Source organism: Lithobates pipiens, unplaced genomic scaffold, assembly GCF_037356315.1.
Source record: "Lithobates pipiens isolate NorthernLeopardFrog02 unplaced genomic scaffold, aLitPip1_a1.2 Scaffold_28, whole genome shotgun sequence".
In the NCBI taxonomy this organism is placed as follows: domain Eukaryota; kingdom Metazoa; phylum Chordata; class Amphibia; order Anura; family Ranidae; genus Lithobates; species Lithobates pipiens.
In genome coordinates, this window is record NW_027507789.1 from 101,705,286 (window position 1) to 101,724,822 (window position 19,537).

The following is a 19,537-nucleotide window of genomic DNA, read 5'->3' on the forward strand; positions in this document are numbered from 1 at the left end:
TGGCTAGCTCGGTAAAGCTGTAGACATGAGCATAGACAGGAGAACCTGCACAGTTTGAGACAGACAGCTGCATGTAACAACACGGCAGAAAAATCGTAACCTTTTGTAGCCACCTGCTTACATGTGGACTACCATGAAACACTTCAACACCTTCCAACCCCTCCTCAGATCCATTGATTAGTCATGTAATTTTGGTAATAAAACTCTTTTAAAATTAGTAACCTTTATCTTTAATACTCTAAACCAGAATTCAAAGAATTCCTGTCTTTTGGAAGAACTGTATGGTATTTTTTTCATATTATGTTTTTATTTCAAGAAACCCTCAGAGCCATACAGAGCCACTAAAATTAAATACAATAGTAAATGTATACAAATAGTACAAATTACTGTTCTACTAGAAAACGGTACAGTAGTTAGTTTAGTGTCTGACAGCAATTTAGGAGTGAGAAATGAGTCCCATATTCGAAGGTGAGTAAAGAAAAACAAGCTTATTTCAGACATAAGAATCAGTACGTTGGTTCTCCCCACTTTATAGCTATAGTAACTCTAAGCCCCTGTACACACGGTCGGAGATTTCGACAACCAAATCCGTCGGATTTTGTCCGTCGGATCTTGTCCGAAACTGTTGCATACTAAGCTGACTAAGCTGTCGAAAAATCTGATCATTCAGAACGTGATGACGTAATTTCGTTACGATGGCTACGTAGCTATTGGCTACGTTCAGGCTAGTAGCCAATAGCTTTGATGTAGGAATTTGATCTGAAGCATGCGTGGCACTTGGTCCGATCAAAATTCTCTACACATGATCGGAGTATGTCCGATCGGCCCAGTTGGTCGGAAAATATTTCCAACAAGTTGGAAAATTGGGTCCGACGGATATTCCGAAGGAATCAGTCCGATGCATACCACACACAGTCGGATTATCTGACAACACGGTCCGATAGGACACATTCCGACGGATTCTCCGATCGTGTGTACAAGGGCTAAGAAATGAGAACTCTTATTTAAACCTTGTAAGATGGGTGGGGGGATAGGAAAGGAGAAGAAAGAAAGTCAGGTGAGATCATGTCATATAGCGCAGATAATAAAACATAATCCACAGAATTATAATGTAAATAAATAAACAAAATGCAGGATAGATGAGGTAAGCATCAAGAGTCCACAAGTGCAGGGTGTCTCCTTCCAGCAAAGAAAAAGTGATGATGTGATCCCTTCCACCAATGGATAAGATGGACTCTCACCTTAAGCAATGGACCCCTGACAAGTCAGACAGGTCAAAAAGGCATATCCCCACCAGGGGTTAATCACAGACATCAGCATTCAAATACAGGTGCTCCGGGAGTTAATCCTTCTCATATCCCATATACCAGCATAGTTCCGTAATATGTATGTGAAAACATAAGATGACAACATCTAGTGCTCTCCGTATCAAAATTTATTAAAAGGGACAGAATAAAATGATATGATACACTCACATGATATGGCACTGCTCTCCAGTGCCAAGTTACAAGCAAGACTTTAACTAAATCGACAGACACTGATCACAATAACCAATTACTAATTATCCTCTCTCTCCTCTCCTGTACCTGGTCGTAGGTATATTTCTCACTTCCGGGGTCACATTTGTAATGTTTACCTTGAGATTTGACCTGCGTACGGGAGTAGCTCTTATTGGTTATTGTGATCAGTGTTACTAGTATAAAAGTGGCCGCTTGACGTCACGCCGTCGCCGCTGATGAAGTCCCGCCTACTTTTCGGGGATGCAACGCGTACGGACCACGTGACATTAGCCGTGACGTCACCCGCTTGTTTACAACGCTGATCCGTGCATGGATGTCTGTCGATTTCGTTAAAGTCTTGCTTGTAACTTGGCACTGGAGAGCAGTGCCATATCATGTGAGTGTATCATATCATTTTATTCTGTCCTTTTTAATACATTTTGATACAGAGAGCACTAGATGTTGTCATCTTATGTTTTCACATACATATTACGGAACTATGCTGGTATATGGGATATGAGAAGGATTAACTCCCGGAGCACCTGTATTTGAATGCTGATGTCTGTGATTAACCCCTGGTGGGGATATGCCTTTTTGACCTGTCTGACTTGTCAGGGGTCCATTGCTTAAGGTGAGAGTCCATCTTATCCATTGGTGGAAGGGATCACATCATCACTTTTTCTTTGCTGGAAGGAGACACCCTGCACTTGTGGACTCTTGATGCTTACCTCATCTATCCTGCATTTCGTTTATTTATTTACATTATAATTCTGTGGATTGTGTTTTATTATCTGCGCTGTACTGTTGTATTTTAATTTCTATTGTGGGATTTTGTATTTTGACATATAGTTCTCTAGCCGCAGTATCTTAGTACGAGTTCTATATATATTTTTATTTTATATGTTCAGTGCTGGTTGATTTGTCTGTGAGATCATGTCATAGACCAGGGATATGCAATTAGCAGACCTGCAGCTGTTGCAGAACTACAAGTCCCATCAGGCATAGCAAGACTCTGACAGCCACAAGCATGACACCCAGAGGCAGAGGCATGATGGGGCTTGTAGTTTTGCAACAGCTGGAGGTCCGCTAATTGCATATCCTTGTCGTAGACGATGAGAACTGTATTCTGGAGTGGAACAAAAGTCCCACTAATAAGGTTGGGTTCACACTAGTGCGAATTGGTTGCTGGTTTCCCCACATCCAATTCACATATCATGAAATTGTGACTGGCTCTCACATGTCTGGAGCAGCTCTGGTGTGAATTTCACAGGAGTCCTGTGTGTCTTTTGGTCCATTTCAGGTCCGAATTCAGCCTAAAGTTCGGGCTGAAATTGGACCTAAAATGGTGAATGGAGACACACCGGACTCCTGCTGTAAGCCGCTGCATATAGTGTGAACCCAGCCTTATATCAGAATTTTTTTAAATATTTCCACCCAGTGGTAGAGGGAGGCAGCCAGATCTTCCATTTGCATGGTTTTATTGATTTAAAAGAACCAGTTTGTCATGGTGTTACGGGAGGTCTGTTTTAATAGGATAGTAAAACATTCTCTGGCTGCGTTTACTAAGTGGATTAACAGAGAGTTTTTGCATCTCTTGACGTAAAGGTGGGTAATATGAAATAGGAAGGCCAGAGGGGCATTGCTTATCAGGACTACAGTGAAGTAGCCCATAGATTATACTTTTTTTTTTCATTCAACCATTGGGTTGAACAAAAAAACTGACTTAATTCCCCCATCGACACATTTGAGGTGGATGGGGGAATACTTCCTGCTGAGTTATTGTATTCTAACAGTAGGGAGACATCCCCACTGTCAGAATACACTGATCAATGCAGCGGTGCTGATTAAGAAGGGAAGATCTGATAGGGCGTGTAGCACCGACTCCCGAAGGAGCTGCTGATTTGATTTGGGCCTGCACTCTAGTAACAAATCCCCACTAACCTGCCTCAGTCCCCTTGACACAGCTGTGGTACAGTATGATATAATATATCACAATATACCTGTATTGTCCTCTCAGGATCCACTGGCTCCACCTGCTGGGAGAAAACAATACTCCACACAACGAGGTACTTAACCACAGTATATTTTACTATATATATTTGTAAATAGGTCATCACAATTGTACTGTCATCCAATATAGATTGACAGGACAATGAACTTTGGTAAAACAGTTACAAAATATATATATATATATATATATATATATATATATATATATATATATATATATATATATATATATATATGTGTGTGTGTGTGGGAGCTCCCCCTATTTTTTTAGCTATGCGTGAGATCTCACTTAAAGTACTCAGTCTTTATGTTCGGATCTTCGCTAGCAATGATAACTCCATATAAATTTGTAATCCAAGGTTAAAACAGTTAAAGTTGAATTAAGGATAATCCTAGTGTTGCTTCCACAAATATAATACAGTGCTTGAAGTATGATAGTAAAAATCAACAGGCTGCAGCCAGAAGTGGGACACACACACCAAGAAAGCTCAGAAAAAAGAAAACTAGCTGCGCCAAAAAATAAAATTACTAAAAATTGAATCCTTATAAACAATGATTCATATAATCCAAAAAAAAATTTTTCTAACCGATGATCTCCAATATCAATGTCCTCATCAGTTAATAAAATTTGCAGGAGATGACTTCCACAATGCAACAGTTCATTCACAAGAAGGGGTTATTGCAATAAAACAATCCTCTCAGGTACTCTTATTATAACATGGGAGTCCATAGTGATGGTTTAGAGGGTCCGTTCCAAGGTAATCTATAGTTCCTGGTTCAATCCTAAGGATATGGAAGAATTATATTTAAATGCCCCCTATTGTTTGCTGTCTGGTAAGCATATCTGCATCTCGGTGGTCGAGCATCCTTTTTTCACCTGTATATGTGTGAATCACCGAGGTGTTATAATAAGAGTACCTGAGAGGATTGTTTTATTGCAATAACCCCTTCTTGCGAATTGTTGCAATGTGGAAGTCATCTCCTGCAAATTTTATTAAATGGTGAGGACATTGATATTGGAGATTATTGGTTATAAAAAACTTTTTGGATTATATGAATCATTGTTTAGAAGGGTTTAATTTTTTTTTTTTTTTTTTTTTGGCGCAGCTAGTTTTCTTTTAACTGTAAATAATTCAATGCTTGAAAGCCAAAAATCATTTAAGTTGACTTTCAGTATTTGTCCACTAGATGGCGCCAAACACTAAGCTATAGAACCGCCCATAGACTTTCATTATAATTCTAATACACATCAGAAGACAAGGATACCAGTGCTACAGGCGGATGTACAAAACTCGATCGGTAGGTTGAGTTCTGTACAACCTCTCTGCTCATACATTGATCAAAATTCAGCTAGTCCCTGTTAAACCAGGTATAACTCACAGGTAGGTAGCTGATGGTTGGCTCTATATCAAGCAATGATGGAGGGAAAGCTTTTAATACATCTATGCTTCATATGTTGGGCATATAAACGGTTTCTGGGGAGATGATTTGACAAAGCTACTTGATTTTGTTATATACAGATGGAAATGAATTTGAGTCCAAAAAAGATCCTTGTATATAATCTACCCACCAGTGTTGGAGAAGAAGTCATCATGGATAAACTAGAGTTGTTTTTTGGGAAACGTAAGAATGGAGGTGGAGAAGTGGACAAAAGAGAGTTCTTAGATGACTGCAGAAGTGCTATCCTGACTTTCATTGATAAAGAAGGTATTTTTTTTTAAAGCAAACCTACCACGAAAAACTGTCCGTTGATTTTAATATTGTATTCTCTGCTTTCACTTCCTTGTTTACAGCAGATACATTTCCTTTCATTAGTGGGAAAACACAGACTATACTTTCTGTGAGTGAGGCTGGGTTCACATTGTCATTACACATCGCATGTGATTCGCACCGCACTGCTGTGCAGATCACATGTGATGTCTGTGCAATGCGAGTTCAGCCATACATATTGTACATAATTTGCATTACATTTACACTAAGATGATGTAGGACCCTTTTTTGGTTTGCACTGGAATTCTCGGGTCCCCCCACTGGCACTCCTGTTTCCTCCTCTTCTCCAAGTGCCTCTCTAGCAAGCTGCTTTCTATGGGGGCAAAATGGCATACAGCACTGCCCCTTTACCTCCTTGCTGGCTATAATTGAGAGGAGTGGGAGCTAATTGCCTGGGAGAGCAGCCGCATCTCAGCTGGGGTAATTTCAAAGCAACCTTGCTTGTTCTTCAGCCCGGCTACCCACCAGCATTTATATGATCAGGAAGATGAGGCTAATGGGTACCCCATTCCTGTTCCAGCTTCAGCATTCTCCAACAACATAAGGTATCTTCAAATCTGGGCCTTGTATTCCATCCACGGCTTTGGCTCTCCGGTGACAGCAGTTCCCTGCTTCCATTCCATCTCCCCTCCCTTGATGATGGCAAAGGCAAGGCATCTTGGTTGCCTGTCCGACCTTTGTCCCAGAGGCTATCTGACTGTGATGCTGAGCTCTACTTTAACCTTTTAATTGCTTTTATACATTTTCCATTAAAATTACACAATACTCAACCCTCATAGAAGGTTAATAGATTGGTTTGGCAAGAACCATTCTTCATGAATCCATATACATCCATTCCATCATGTCCAGAAGGCCACCAAGGAGAGGCAGACACTCACAGGCCACTAAAAGAGGGCAATCGGCCTCTATGAACAGTGGTGGTTGTGGACATGGTGCACCTTCTGCAGGTGGGTCACGCTTGTCTTTTTTTTCTGCTGCTGGCCGTTTTATTGAGCCACAACATGCAGAAGAGTTGGTAGAGTGGATAACAAAGCCGTCCTCCTCATCCTCTGTCACCCAGGCTCATAGTAGTTTGCCTTCCAATGCAGCTGCTAAAGCGGCCTATTCCACCGGCTTTGTTCACAGTTACTTCTTCCGTAGCCCTACCATCATGCACGGAGGAGAATTATTCAACCATACTGTTGGTTACATGCTGCTGGAGGATGCGCAGGAATTTGAAGGCTACGATGTTGGTTCCCAGGTTGAGGAAGGGAGTGACGCTGCAGCATACTGCCAAGTTTGCTCCAGTGATGAGGAGGGAGGGGATAATGAGGTCACTGACTGTACTTGGGTGCCTGAGAGAAGACAGGAGGAAAGTGAGGAGGAGACACAACTCCAACAAGGCAGGATGTCCTCCAGGGGTCAGCTTAAGGGCAGCCACCCTATTGCATCAAATCAGAGCTCTGAAGGTGCAGGGTATTGCTGTCTCCCTGCTGACTTGCAAAAGTTCCTTGATGTGGGCTTTTTTTGACGTGTGAAGTAGATTGCACCATTGCTGTTTGCAATGTAGGTTTGAAGTGGTTCAAGTGTGGCCAGAACATCAGCCTCTTGGGCACCACATGGTTGACAAGACATATTTCAATAAATAAATTGAACTAGAATCCTGAATCATTAATAAGTGTAAATAGGGAACAAAAAGTTGACAAAATGAATATCACAAATAACTGAATAAAGTCCATCCAATATAAGATAAAGAATATGGTGTGAGAATAACACACGATGCACCCAGAGAACGTGATAGTAGAAAGATGACTTCCACCACTAAACACAATGACGTTTACCGACTTCCAGTGATCTATCACGGGAGATCATAAGCACTTTAAGGGCCTTTGATAGGACAGCAATGGTCACAGTCACATCGTCTTCCTGGATTACACCACTCAAAGGGACATATCGCCACACAATCCCCATAATTAAAGAAAGACTTCCATGTTGTAAAATGTTAATGTATTGGATAAAAAAGTATTGCACTTTCAATTTTGTAGAACATATAAAGCATAAAATACAAGCTGGCCGGCTCTCCAATTTAGCCTGTCACTCCGGGACTTGCACGAACGTGGTGACGTCAGCACGTCACTCTACCCTATGCGTTTCGTCTCAACTGACGTCATCAATGCCCTTTATCCATTAAATTACTATTAAGATTTTACAATGTAGAAGCCTTTATTTCTTTATGGGAATTGTGTGGCAATATGACCCTTGAGTGGTGTAATGCAGGAAGACACTGGGACCATTGCTGTCCTATCAAAGGCCTAGGCTGGGTATTAAGCTGAAAGTGCTTATGATCTCCCATGATAGGAGATCATTGGAAGTCGGTAAGCGGCAGTGTGTTTAGTGGTGGAAGTCATCTTTCTCCTATTACGTTTTCTGGGTGCATCGTGTGTTATTCTCACACCATTTTCTTCATCTTATATTAGATGGACTTTATTCATTTTTTCAAATTTTTGTTCACTATTTACGCATATTAATGGTTCAGGATTCTAGCGCAACGTATTCATTGGAAGATGTTTATTTTGTGCGTATCTCACAAGAAGTTGCAGCTTGGTTTCACAGATTCACCTTGTAATTTGATAGCGCAGTAATTTTAATTGTTTATTTAACCACTTTCAGACCGGACCATTTTGCTGGCTTAAGACCAGACTACTTTTTGCTTTTCGGCACTGCGTCGCTTTAACTGATAATTGCGCGGTCGTTTGACGTGGCTCCCAAACAAAATTGGAATCATTTTTTTCCCCATAAAAAGAGCTTTCTTTTGGTGGTATTTGATCACCCCTGCAGTATTTATTTTTTGTGCTATAAACAAAAAGAGTGACAATTTTTTAAAAAAAAGCATTATTTTTTTACTTTTTGCTATAATAAATATCCCCAAAAATGTATAAAAAACTTTTTTTTTCCTCAGTTTAGGCCGATACGTATTCTCTACATATTTTTGGTGAAAAAAAATCACAATAAGCGATTGAGGGGTTTGCGCAAAAGTTATAGCGTTTACAAAATAGGGGACAGTTTTATGGCATTTTTATTAATATTTTTTTTTTTTTACTAGTAATGGCGGCTATCAGCGATTTTTATTGTGACTGCGACATTATGGCGGACACAGCGGACATTTTTGACACATTTTTGGGACCATTGACATTTATACAGCAATCAGTGCTATACAAATGCACTGATTCCCGTGTAAATGACACAGGCAGTGAAGGGGTTAACCAGGAGGTGGCAGTGTAGGGGTTAAGTGTGTCCTAGGGGTGTGTTGCTAACTGTGGGGGGTGTGGCTGTGTTTTACACATCACTGATCTCTGCTCCAATCACAGGGAGCAGAGATCCGTGTCACTGTTGCTAGGCAGAACGGAGAGATGCTTGTTTACTTTAGCATCTCCCCGTTCTTCATCCCCGCGAGACGATCACAGGCATCCCCGCGGCGATTGAGTCCATGGGACCCATGATCGGACTCACGGAGGTCACGACTGGTGCGTGCATGCGATGGCACGGCGGCACATTTAAAGGGAGGTACCTGTGCCTGTCCGTGCCATTCTGCCGACGTACATCGTCGTGCGCCGGTCGGGAAGCACTTAAAAGACATATGATGACCTGCCATGCAGTCTGTTGGCAACAGCAACTGAAAGACCGAACATCATAGGAAAAGGTGGACTTCTCCTTGTTCCTCATCTGGGATCTCAAACCCTACTATACCTCCAGTCCTCTCAAAAACCTGCGCTGAGAGGAATGAAAATATAGCAATAGGTGCCACAAGTACTTGCAGCCAGTCTAGCCACCACTAGTTGATTTCAGCAGGCAAATTTAGCTACCCCAGTTGCTGAATTGTAAAAAAAAAAATTCTGTCCCAGTCATCTACATTCTCATCGTCTAAATGCTAGCTTGGCCAAATTCCTAGGACTGCAACTGCTGCCTTTTCAGCTGGTAGATTCTGCCCCGTTTCGTAAATTTGTGGTATGTGGCAGGTTCTAAAACAAAAAAAAATTTTCACGGAAGGCCATTCCAGTGTGCTACATTCATGTGGAAGGCAATGTTTTTGCCTCATTGGAGGGCGGTCAGCAGCAAGGTTCATATTACCACTGACTCATGGTCAGGCATGGACAGGGACGTTACCTTTCCTTCACGGCGCACTGGGTAACTCTGCTGGCAGCTGGGAAGGATTTAGGACAGGGTTCAGTGTTGGAGCTTGTTCCGCCACCACGCCTCCAAAAAGCTGGTGCTGATTCTGCCACAACATCTGTATGCTCCCCTCCCTCCTCTTCCTCTATGGCCTCTTCTGCAGAATTGTCCTCTGAAACAGCAGTGCTCCGTAAGTGCTCAAGGTGCTACGCAAGCAGTCAGGCTATAAGATGCTATGCATTGCTTCAGTTGATCTGCCTAGGGGACAGGAGCCACACTGGGGCAGAGATTCTGTCAACTCTGCAGGGGCAGGCTCAGAGGTGGTTGAATCCACGGCAGCTTGAGCCAGAAATGGTTGTATGCAACAACGGCACCAACCTTCTCTCCGCCTTCCGACAGGGATGCTTGACCCATGTTCCATGCTTGCCACACGTCCTGAATTTGGTGGTGCAGTGTTTGTTGACCAGTTACCCAGGCTTACAAGATCTTCTGAGGCAGGCCAGAAAAGTCTGTGGTTATTTTCTGGTGGTAATACAATGCCATTGCTCGGCTGGCTGATATTTTAAAGGGAATTTAACCTGCACACCAACTGCCTCATTTGTGACATGCCCACCAGGTGGAACTCAACATTGGAAATGCTGCAGCGGCTGCACACACAGCAGAGGGCCGTCAATGAGTACCTGTGTGGGGTATGGCACCAGGACAGGGTCAGGGGAGCTTGGCTTATTTTCGCCACCCCAGTGGCTACTGATCAAAGATGCATGCACTGTCCTGTCACCATTTGAGGAGGCCACAAGGATGGTGAGCAGTGACAATGCATGCATCAGTGACTGTCAAGAAGGGCATGTTAGCAACCAAAATGCCAGCCGGAGAAGATACCCTGTGCTCCATGTCCCATCAATTTTGTGGCTAGATAGCAGCCATAGGCCTCTTCAGTGTAGGGGGGCTTCTGAGGACATCGCTTGCTTCCCTAATGAGGCCCAGTGCTGCCTCCTCCATCATCGTCCCCTTCCTGGGCCTTTTTGTTCTAAAATGGAGGGGAGGCACATGGGATTGGATGAGGCTCCTACTGGGCCCGCCCATCTCCTGGCTGACACTGGGCTCACCCACCTCCTGGCTGACACTGGGCACGGCCTCCTCCTGGCTGACACTGGGCACGGCCTCCTCCTGGCTGAGCAAATCATTAATTTGTTATCAATTATACCATCTAGTTAACATTGTTAATATTAGGGCAATAAATATGTCTAAAAAGAATATACCTTGCTCCAGCTGGGCGCATCCACTTATTCCAGGATGGAAGGCTCAGGTTGTTCCTCATAAGCCTCTGCTGGGTTTGAGAGCAGGGTGGAGGAAAGGCTGCAGGGAAGGGTATAAAGTGATTCCCTGGCTTCAGTCTGGTCGTCCAGAAACCGCAGTTTGTTGAAGTACCACAGCCTAGGTACATACACTTACACTGCTGATGCTCCTGAGTGATTTCTGGATCTTATTATGCTCCTTCTTATACAGGTTCCTCAAGATCCCAATTTTCTTTTCCAAGAACATGATGGTTGTATCGGGGACCTGAGTCTTCACAAATTCCAGAAGTTTGTCCAGCGTTGACCTCCTAGATTGTTTATTATAATATAAGCTGTGTTTCACCTCCCACAAATTCCTCATCTCCCTGTATTTATCTATGAAACTGGCCATGAATTCTGGGTCCTTAAAGGGATTCATATTTGCTGTAAGACAATACACCAGACAGAAATACTAATGTCAGCCTAAATTCTCCTAATCTTATCCCAATATAGGCCTCGATCTTGAATCAGTATAGGCCACTGATGGCCCGAGTTCAAATTTTACCTTCGTTTAGGACGCTCGCCACTTCCGTTTCTCCTTCCTCCTCATACAGATCGTACGTACGACACATGCATGTTAGCTTGATATACACTGCACATGCATGAAACTCCACCCATGTCACCCGCCCCTGACGTTCTTTCTAGAATGTTCCCCGCCCCATATCTTAGGTGCGCAGTAGGAGTGACATGACGGAGACAGAGTAGGTGTGCAAGAAGAGCAGTAACGAGAAGGAGGAAACCCCCGGAGGCCGAAACGTCCTGATCAAGGAGGAGAAGATTTAAGGCCTCAAATATCGCCTTTCTAGAGATGGTGGAGATGGTGGACATCTTGAGGAGGAATGACAATTATGGCAAGAATAAACTGTACACCAACCCGAATGTGAGAAAGGCCAAAATCATGACGAAAGTTGTGAAGAGTCTGCACACAAATTTTGGGGTATGAAGATCAAAGGAGCAAATAAGGAAACACTAGTCAGCCCTGAAACTGAGGGAGCAGGATCAGTATAGAAGGATCAAGAAAGTTCTTCTAAAAGGTAAGTAGTTATGTGTTCCGATTATTATATTATTATACTTGAATGCTGCGCCATGTGATTTTCATTACTGTTGTACAGTTTAAAATGGCGGCTTTCATCTTCGTGGGCAGATTAATCGGTCGTAGGAAACATTGTTCGCTCATTAAATATGATGTTTTGGGCAGATACAGGTTAAATACATTTGGTCATGCCTATATATCTAAAAATAAGTTTTGTACATTAATGTCTAGATGTGTTTGTAGCTAGAATGAAATGCAAGCTTGATTCAGTGTAATGCAAGGAGAGGACACTCAGCACATCTGGACTCAGGAGCACTAGCGTGAGACACAAGAACAAACTTTTTAAGGTGTCCCACACAGGTGCTCCAGTGGATACTTGGGGTGTCTCCATCTGTGAAAATTGACAGAAAAAGGTAAGTATTCCAGCTTGGGTAAGGTAAAAAATCAGGTCTTCAGCTTGGAACTCTGCCCAAAACAGACAATTGTACCCCACTTCCCAGCAATGTTTCATATTCCTATTTCTGGACTCAAATATCTATGTGCTAAGTATACCTTTTGTTTCATTCTCATAGGTGAGAAAAGATTCTGAGGACACCACTCAGAGGACACCAGAAACCCCACACCTCAAAAAGAAGGGGAACTCAGCACAACACCACACCCAAGGATCTGGAGGAAGTTGAGGTGGAGGAAGACGGTGAGATTGTCACCACAACAGGTGAGTTTCTGACACTCCAGCTTCGGGTACTATATGTATGCCTACATACATTTATAATACATGTTTTAACCACATTTTTAGGTGATGTGCTGGTTGTTGTAGAGCAAGCTGAACATTTCACAAGTGACAGTGCACAAAGGCTAATCAACGACATGGTGTGGAATCGTGAAATTGACATAAGGAAGAAACTCAATGTTATGGAACAACAAATGAAGAACATGATTGATGTGTTGGGTAGAATCTGAATTTCTTCCAAAAGCTATGTAATTTCTCAATTTCTTGGACTTTACCCAAACTTTTTTTTGACATGTTAAAAGCCAAATTTTGAAGATGCACACTGTGTGTCAACATGTCCTATCTGCCATCAGGGCATATCAATGTACGCGTTTTGTGGGTGCAACCCCTTCCTCGTAACTCTAGTAGGTGAGAGGAAGGGGTTGCACCCCCAAAACACGTCCATTCATCCCCCCATGATGGGAGATAGCACATGTTGACATTAGGCATGGGATCAGGAGGGAAATACCCATTTTGACTCCCAAATTGTGTGCATCTTCAAAATTTAGCTTTTACAGGGGTGACATCACCCCATCTGATGAAGGCAATATCAAGACATTTTTGACACTATAATGTCTGATATTGCCTTCAGTTTTTCTACGTTAAACTTTGTAAGTTCCAGAGTTTTGTATGCTATATTTCCAAATATGCGTGTTTATTCAAAAAAAATAAAAATTTACATCAAAATTTTATAACGCACATGTGAATGTGCACAGAGCAAAAACTTTGCTAATCAACAATGTGTGACTTCTTCTTTCAATGGTCAATACCAGTTTTTGAAGTAATTTTGTGTTTACAGTGACAATGGGGCTTATATACTAAAGGAAAATCCACTTGGCACTACAAGTGCACTAGGGAGAACCTAGGAGACAGCCAAAAACAAACACAAGCAATAAAGAAAATTCAAGATTTTATCAGATCTTTTTTTTTTTTTATTAAAAAAATATTTACACATTGTCTGGCATAGCAGTGCCTCCCCCACTAGTAAAATAATTTACATATTTCTGCCGAACTTCACAGGCGCTTTGGGGTGCCAAGCCAGGATGGCCAGTATCCAGGTCCATCAGGGGATTCTCAGGAAGTCCTGCCTCAAGCCCAACTGAAGCAATATAATTTTGGGCATTTTTCCTTAAAAACATTGTGCAATATGCAGCAAGATAATATGATGTGGTTGATTTTGTAGTCCGCTGTATGGATTGCTGTCAGAAACAGGCGGAACCGGCTGGCCATTATTCCGAAGGTATTCTCAATGGCTCTTCTCGCTCTGGCCAGCCGGTAGTTAAAAACCCTCCTCTCCGGGGTGAGGGTCCTTTAGGGGAATGGCCTCATTAGGTGCTTGCCCAGACCGAACGCTTCATCAGCAATAAAGACGAACAGGAGTCCTTCCACGTTGTCTGCATCAGGTGGCAATGCCAGGCCACCAGTCTGGAGACGTTGGTAAAACTCCATCTGGGCAAAGACTCCTCCGTCTGACATCCAGCCATTCTTCCCCTCATCCACATAGAGGAACTCATATTGTGCCGACACCACCACCATTAGTGATGGCCGAACGGTTCGCCCGGCGGTCGGTTCGCGGCGAATTTCGGCTGTTCGCGGTCCGCCTGATCGGCGGACTATTGCTGCCATTCCCTCGGTGGATTTCCGTGTTTACTGTGTAAAAGAACTTTGCCCTATGATGACACATCCATCATGGGGTACAGGACAGCCAATTGAGATATTACAGCACATGGACACTTGGGCATTCCCCCTAACTTATAAATACACCCGATCCGGTGGCCATTTTACATTCTTTCTTCTGTCACTGTAGGGAGAGGTTGCTGTGTGGAGCAGGGAGAGATTGCAGTGACCCAAATCGCTAGCTATTTGGTACACAAAAGTTCTTTTCAGGACTGGTATAGGTGTTAGGTGTAGTTCAGGATATAGGTTTGAGGCACTGCTGTGCTACTGATTGTTGCAGCAGCCTGAGTGTCTTTTGTTAGTTTAGAGAAAGGGACAGGACGGTGTGTGCTGCAGGGACAGTCAGTTTAGTCATTAGCTGTTACTATCAGGTCCACAAAAGTGCTATTCAAGTTATTATTCCAGTAGCCTCTGTTTTGTCAGTTTATATAGGGACAAGCAGGAAGCTGTGTGTGAGGCAGTGAGGGTCAGTTTAATCAGTAGCTGTTACTATATTAGGTCCACAAAGGTTCTTTTCAGGACTGGTATCAGTGGTATGGTAATAGGCTTGTACACGTATAATATTCTTTCTTCCAAATATAGAAAGAATATTATACTTGACTGCTGCCCTTCTGCTGCAGTCTGCTAATCAGTCACAACCTACTTGTTCCACAAAGGTCCTTATAAGGACTGGTAACCTGGTGTAGGGTGCTATAGTACATAGGGTTGAGTGAGGTACAGTCTGCTATTCTATAAGGACTGGTATAGGTCCACAATACATAGGGTTGAGGTGCACTACTGCTGACCGCTGCCCTATACTGCAGCAGTCCTTTATCAGTATAGGGACTGAGAGTTTTGTCACAGGGTCATTTAAAAAATGACAGGCAGAGGAAGAGGCAGGCCCTTCCGCAGGGGTGGTAGGGGTAGGGCAGGAGCAACAGGCTTGAGCCAAAGTGGGAAGTTGCAGAAGGTGCGTTCAATTACTTTAAAGGACGCAGCAGACTTGGTTGAGTGGCTCACTCAGCCTTACTCTTCTGCACCCTCCTCATCCTCTCGATCTGCACCCTCTTCTTCACTCTCTGCTATGTGCACCCCCAAAGACACTACCACCAACAACACCACCACCACATACCTTCCGCTTGAGTCACAGGAATTATTTTCCGATCCATATCAAGACATTTCTGATGCGCAGCCACTCTTGGTATTGGATCAGGAAGAGGAGGTAGCAACAACCGCTACTCAGCAGTCTGACGACAGTACCCAGATCAGCCCAAGGAGGAGGTTGGTCCCCGGTGTTGCTGCCTACTCCGAGATCTCTACTTATAGCGGTGGGGAAGGTGACGTCGATGATGACGTGTCTAGTGATGTCACGTGGGTGCCCACAAGAGAGGAAGAGGAGGGGAGTTCAGAGGGAGATATGGACCAGCAGATAGGGAGGAGAAGCAGGAATAACTTACATTGCACAGGAGGGACTGCAAATGTATCAGGAGCGAGTCATCGACCATGTACGGTCACATCTGGTGCTCCCAGGACACCGGCAATGGCTCCACAGTGTGGGCTTTTTTTAACGTGTCCGCTGCTGACAATAGCGTTGCCATCTGCAATCTTTGCAGTCAACGCATTAGGCACGGTAAGCCCAACACTCACCTAGGGACGACCGCCTTAAGAAGGCACATGAGCAGCCATCACCGAGCCCAGTGGGAGCAACGGAACACAAAAAGCCACACTCCAGGCTCTCACCGTCCAGCCTCGTCTTCTACTTCTCCTTCTCCTCTCTTCTCACAATTGTCCTCCACTCCACCTTCCATCACGCCAAGCTCACGTTTTTCTGCAAAGAGGCAGGCTTCCGTGGGCCTAATGTTCGAGCGTAAAAAAATGATGACGCCGGATAACCCTCTTGCCCAACGGTTGACGGCTGGCTTGTCAGAACTCATAGCCCGCCAACTACTGCCATATAAACTGGTGGACTCGGAGGCCTTTCGCAAATTTGTGGCCATTGGAACACCACAATGGAAGGTCCCAGGAAGGAAGTATTTCTCAGAGAAGGGCATCCCAGAGCTATATGGCCATGTTCAGCGGCAAGTGAATGTATCTCTGGCACACAGTGTTGGTGCCAAGATACATCTGACCACAGACACATGGTCTAGCAAACACGGGCAGGGAAGGTATATCACTTTTACTGCCCACTGGGTGAACCTTCTGACGGCCATCAAGCATGTAACCCATGGCAACCGTGTAGATTTGGTTTTACCAAATGGCTCTGGCATTCCGGCCGGAGAGAGCGACGTGTCAACATCTCCTAGGAAAGAAGAAGAAGAAGAAGAAGAAGAAGAACGGAAGGCGACGGCGACAGCGGCGACAGAAGACCGGGCCACCGCCTGCAAAAGAGCTATAAGAAGGCGCGGTGGCCCGGCAGAAGAACCGAAGAGGGGGACAAGACCCCCGAAGTCGGGAGAAGAGGCCGGCGGCGGGGAGGAAGAAAGCCGGACTCCTCCGCTAGCAAAAGAGCTACAAGAAGATAGCGGAGGAGTCCGGCGAGAAGACCCCCGAAGACGGAAGACCCCCGGAGCTGTGCAATAAAATTTTTTATCTCGTGTGTTGTGTTTTTTTTGGGTACTTTTATTTTACAGGTGAATGGGTAGAGGTACATTGTACCCCATACTCATTCACATAGGGTGGGGGGCCGGTATCCGGAGGCCCCCTTATTAAAGGGGGCTCCCGGATTCCGATAAGCCCCCCGCCCGCAGACCCCGACAACCAACGGCCAGGGTTGTCGGGAAGAGGCCCTTGTCCTCATCAACATGGGGACAAGGTGCTTTGGGGTGGGGGGGGCCGCGCGGCCCCCCCTTCCCCAAGGCACCCCCCATGTTGAGGGCACGCGGCCTGGTACGGCTCAGGAGGGGGGCGCGCTCGCTCGCCCCCCTTTCCTGGCCGGCCGGGTAGCGTGCTCGGACAAGGGTCTGTTGTGGACTTTGGGGGGACCCCCACGCCGATTTTTTTTGGCGTTGGAGTTCCCCTTTAAGTCCATACCAGGCGGCGGAGCCCGCAACGTCTCCGTCGCTGGCCCCGCCTACCTGGAGACGCGCTCGAAATGAGCGGACTTTTCTCCGGACGGGAACAGTCCGCTCATTTCGAAAGAACAGCGGACTGGCCCACACACGGGCGGACTGTCCGCTGAAACCAAGTTTCAGTGAACAGTTTTACGGAAATTCCGTAAGACTTTGTTCGTCAAACAGTCCGCTGAAACTGTCCGCTGAAGCCCACACACGAGCGCACTGTCCGCTGAAACACTGTTCAGCGGACAAAGTTGGGCGAACAGTCCGCCCGTGTGTACGGGCCTAAGGGTCAAGGACCAGTACTGGGTGGCAACGTACTTAGACCCCCGGTACAAACACAAAATGGCGGAAATGCTACCGCCGTCACAGAGGGCTGTCAGAATGCAGCACTTCCAGGCCTTGCTTCGAGAAATGCTGCATTCTGCTTTTGCGTGCGCTGGCAGAGGAGCAATTCCCACTCCCAGAGAAGGAGTTGCGGGTACCAATCCAACAGCGCCTGCAAGAAGAGGCCGGTTTGAAGATGTGTTGGTGACTTCGGATATGAGGTCATTCTTTCAGCCGACCCATCGACAGGTGTCATCCGGATCCAGCATCAGGGAACGCCTAGACCGTCAGGTGTCCGACTACATCGGGTTAACGGCCGATGTGGACGCTCTGAGGAGTGATGAACCCCTGGACTACTGGGTGGGCAGGCTTGACCTCTGGCCAGAGCTTGCCCAATTTGCAATCGAACTGTTGGCTTGCCCCTCGTCCAGTGTCCTGTCCGAAAGGACGTTCAGCGCAGCAGGGGGGATCGTGACCGATAAGCGTACTCGCCTAGCTCACGACAGTGTTAACTACCTCACATTTCTAAAAATGAATGAGGCATGGATCTCGGAGGAATTCAACACATGTGACCAGTAGACCATGTATATGTCTATAAACAATTTTTTAAATCGAGCACACAGACCTTCTTTCTTCATTTGGATCACTTCCTTGTCCAAAAAAAGCACACCGTAGTATATGCCCGTACCCTCCTCTTTGAAGAGGTTGAGCGGTGTCATATTTCTACTGGGGCTGCTTATTATGAGGGGCCCCCACCATCCCTGTGCTGTGCTGACTTCCTCCTGGGGCTGCTTATTATGAGGGGCTCCCACCATCCCTGTGCTGTGCTGACTTCCTCCTGGGGCTGTACCTCTGCTGTGCATATTATGAGGGGCTCCCACCATCCCTGTGCTATGCTTATTATGAGGGGCTCCCACCATCCCTGTGCTGTGCTGACTTCCTCCTGGGGCTGCTTATTATGAGGGGCTCCCATCATCCCTGTGCTGTGCTGACATCCTCCTGGGGCTGCTTATTATGAGGGGCTCCCACCATCCCTGTGCTATGCTGACATCCTCCTGGGGCTGCTTATTATGAGGGGCTCCCACCATCCCTGTGCTGACTTCCTCCTGGGGCTGTACCTCTGCTGTGCATATTATGAGGGGCTCCCACCATCCCTGTGCTATGCTCATTATGAGGGGCTCCCACCATCCCTGTGCTATGCTCATTATGAGGGGCTCCCACCATCCCTGTGCTATGCTCATTATGAGGGGCTCCCACCATCCCTGTGCTATGCTGACTTCCTCCTGGGGCTGCTTACGGTGCAGGTGTCAGTGCTGTATATCACGGTGCTGCTGTTAGTGCTGTATATCACGGTGCTGGTGTTAGTGCTTTAGGTCGCGCTGCTGATGTCAGTGCTGTATATCACGGTGCTGGTGTTAGTGCTTTATGTCACGCTGCTGATGTCAGTGCTCTCTATCACGGTGCAGGTGTCAGTGCTGTATATCATGGTGCAGGTGTCATTGCTGTATGTCACGCTGCTGATGTGAGTGCTGTATATCATGGTGCAGGTGTCAGTGCTGTATATCATGGTGCAGGTGTCAGTGCTGTATATCATGGTGCAGGTGTCATTGCTGTATGTCACGCTGCTGATGTGAGTGCTCTCTATCACGGTGCAGGTGTCATTGCTGTATGTCACGCTGTTGATGTCAGTGCTCTCTATCACGGTGCTGCTGTCAGATGACTCTATCACAGTGCAGGTGTCATTGCTGTATGTCATGCTGCTGGTGATCATCTCCTGCACCCTCTTCTTTGCCGACCCTGACCTTCCCTCTCCTCCATTGCCTTCATGCCCTCCACAGTCCTGAATTGTCACAACAATTTCCCATATAAAAAAAGAATGCTTGTAGTTGTCGATCCCAGATTCACCTAATACATGTGTTATGTCATTGGCCATGTGG

General features: G+C 45.4%; 1 protein-coding gene across 2 annotated transcripts in view; it reads left to right on the forward strand.

The window, feature by feature from the left end:
* Positions 1 to 19,537, forward strand: part of IFI35 (interferon induced protein 35) — a 247,398-nt gene that overhangs the window by 215,914 nt on the left and 11,947 nt on the right. For both annotated transcript variants that reach the window (XM_077459492.1, XM_077459491.1), the window contains exon 7: positions 5,030 to 5,216. In XM_077459492.1, the coding sequence (XP_077315618.1) occupies positions 5,030 to 5,216 (187 nt within the window). The remainder of the gene's footprint in view (positions 1 to 5,029; positions 5,217 to 19,537) is intronic.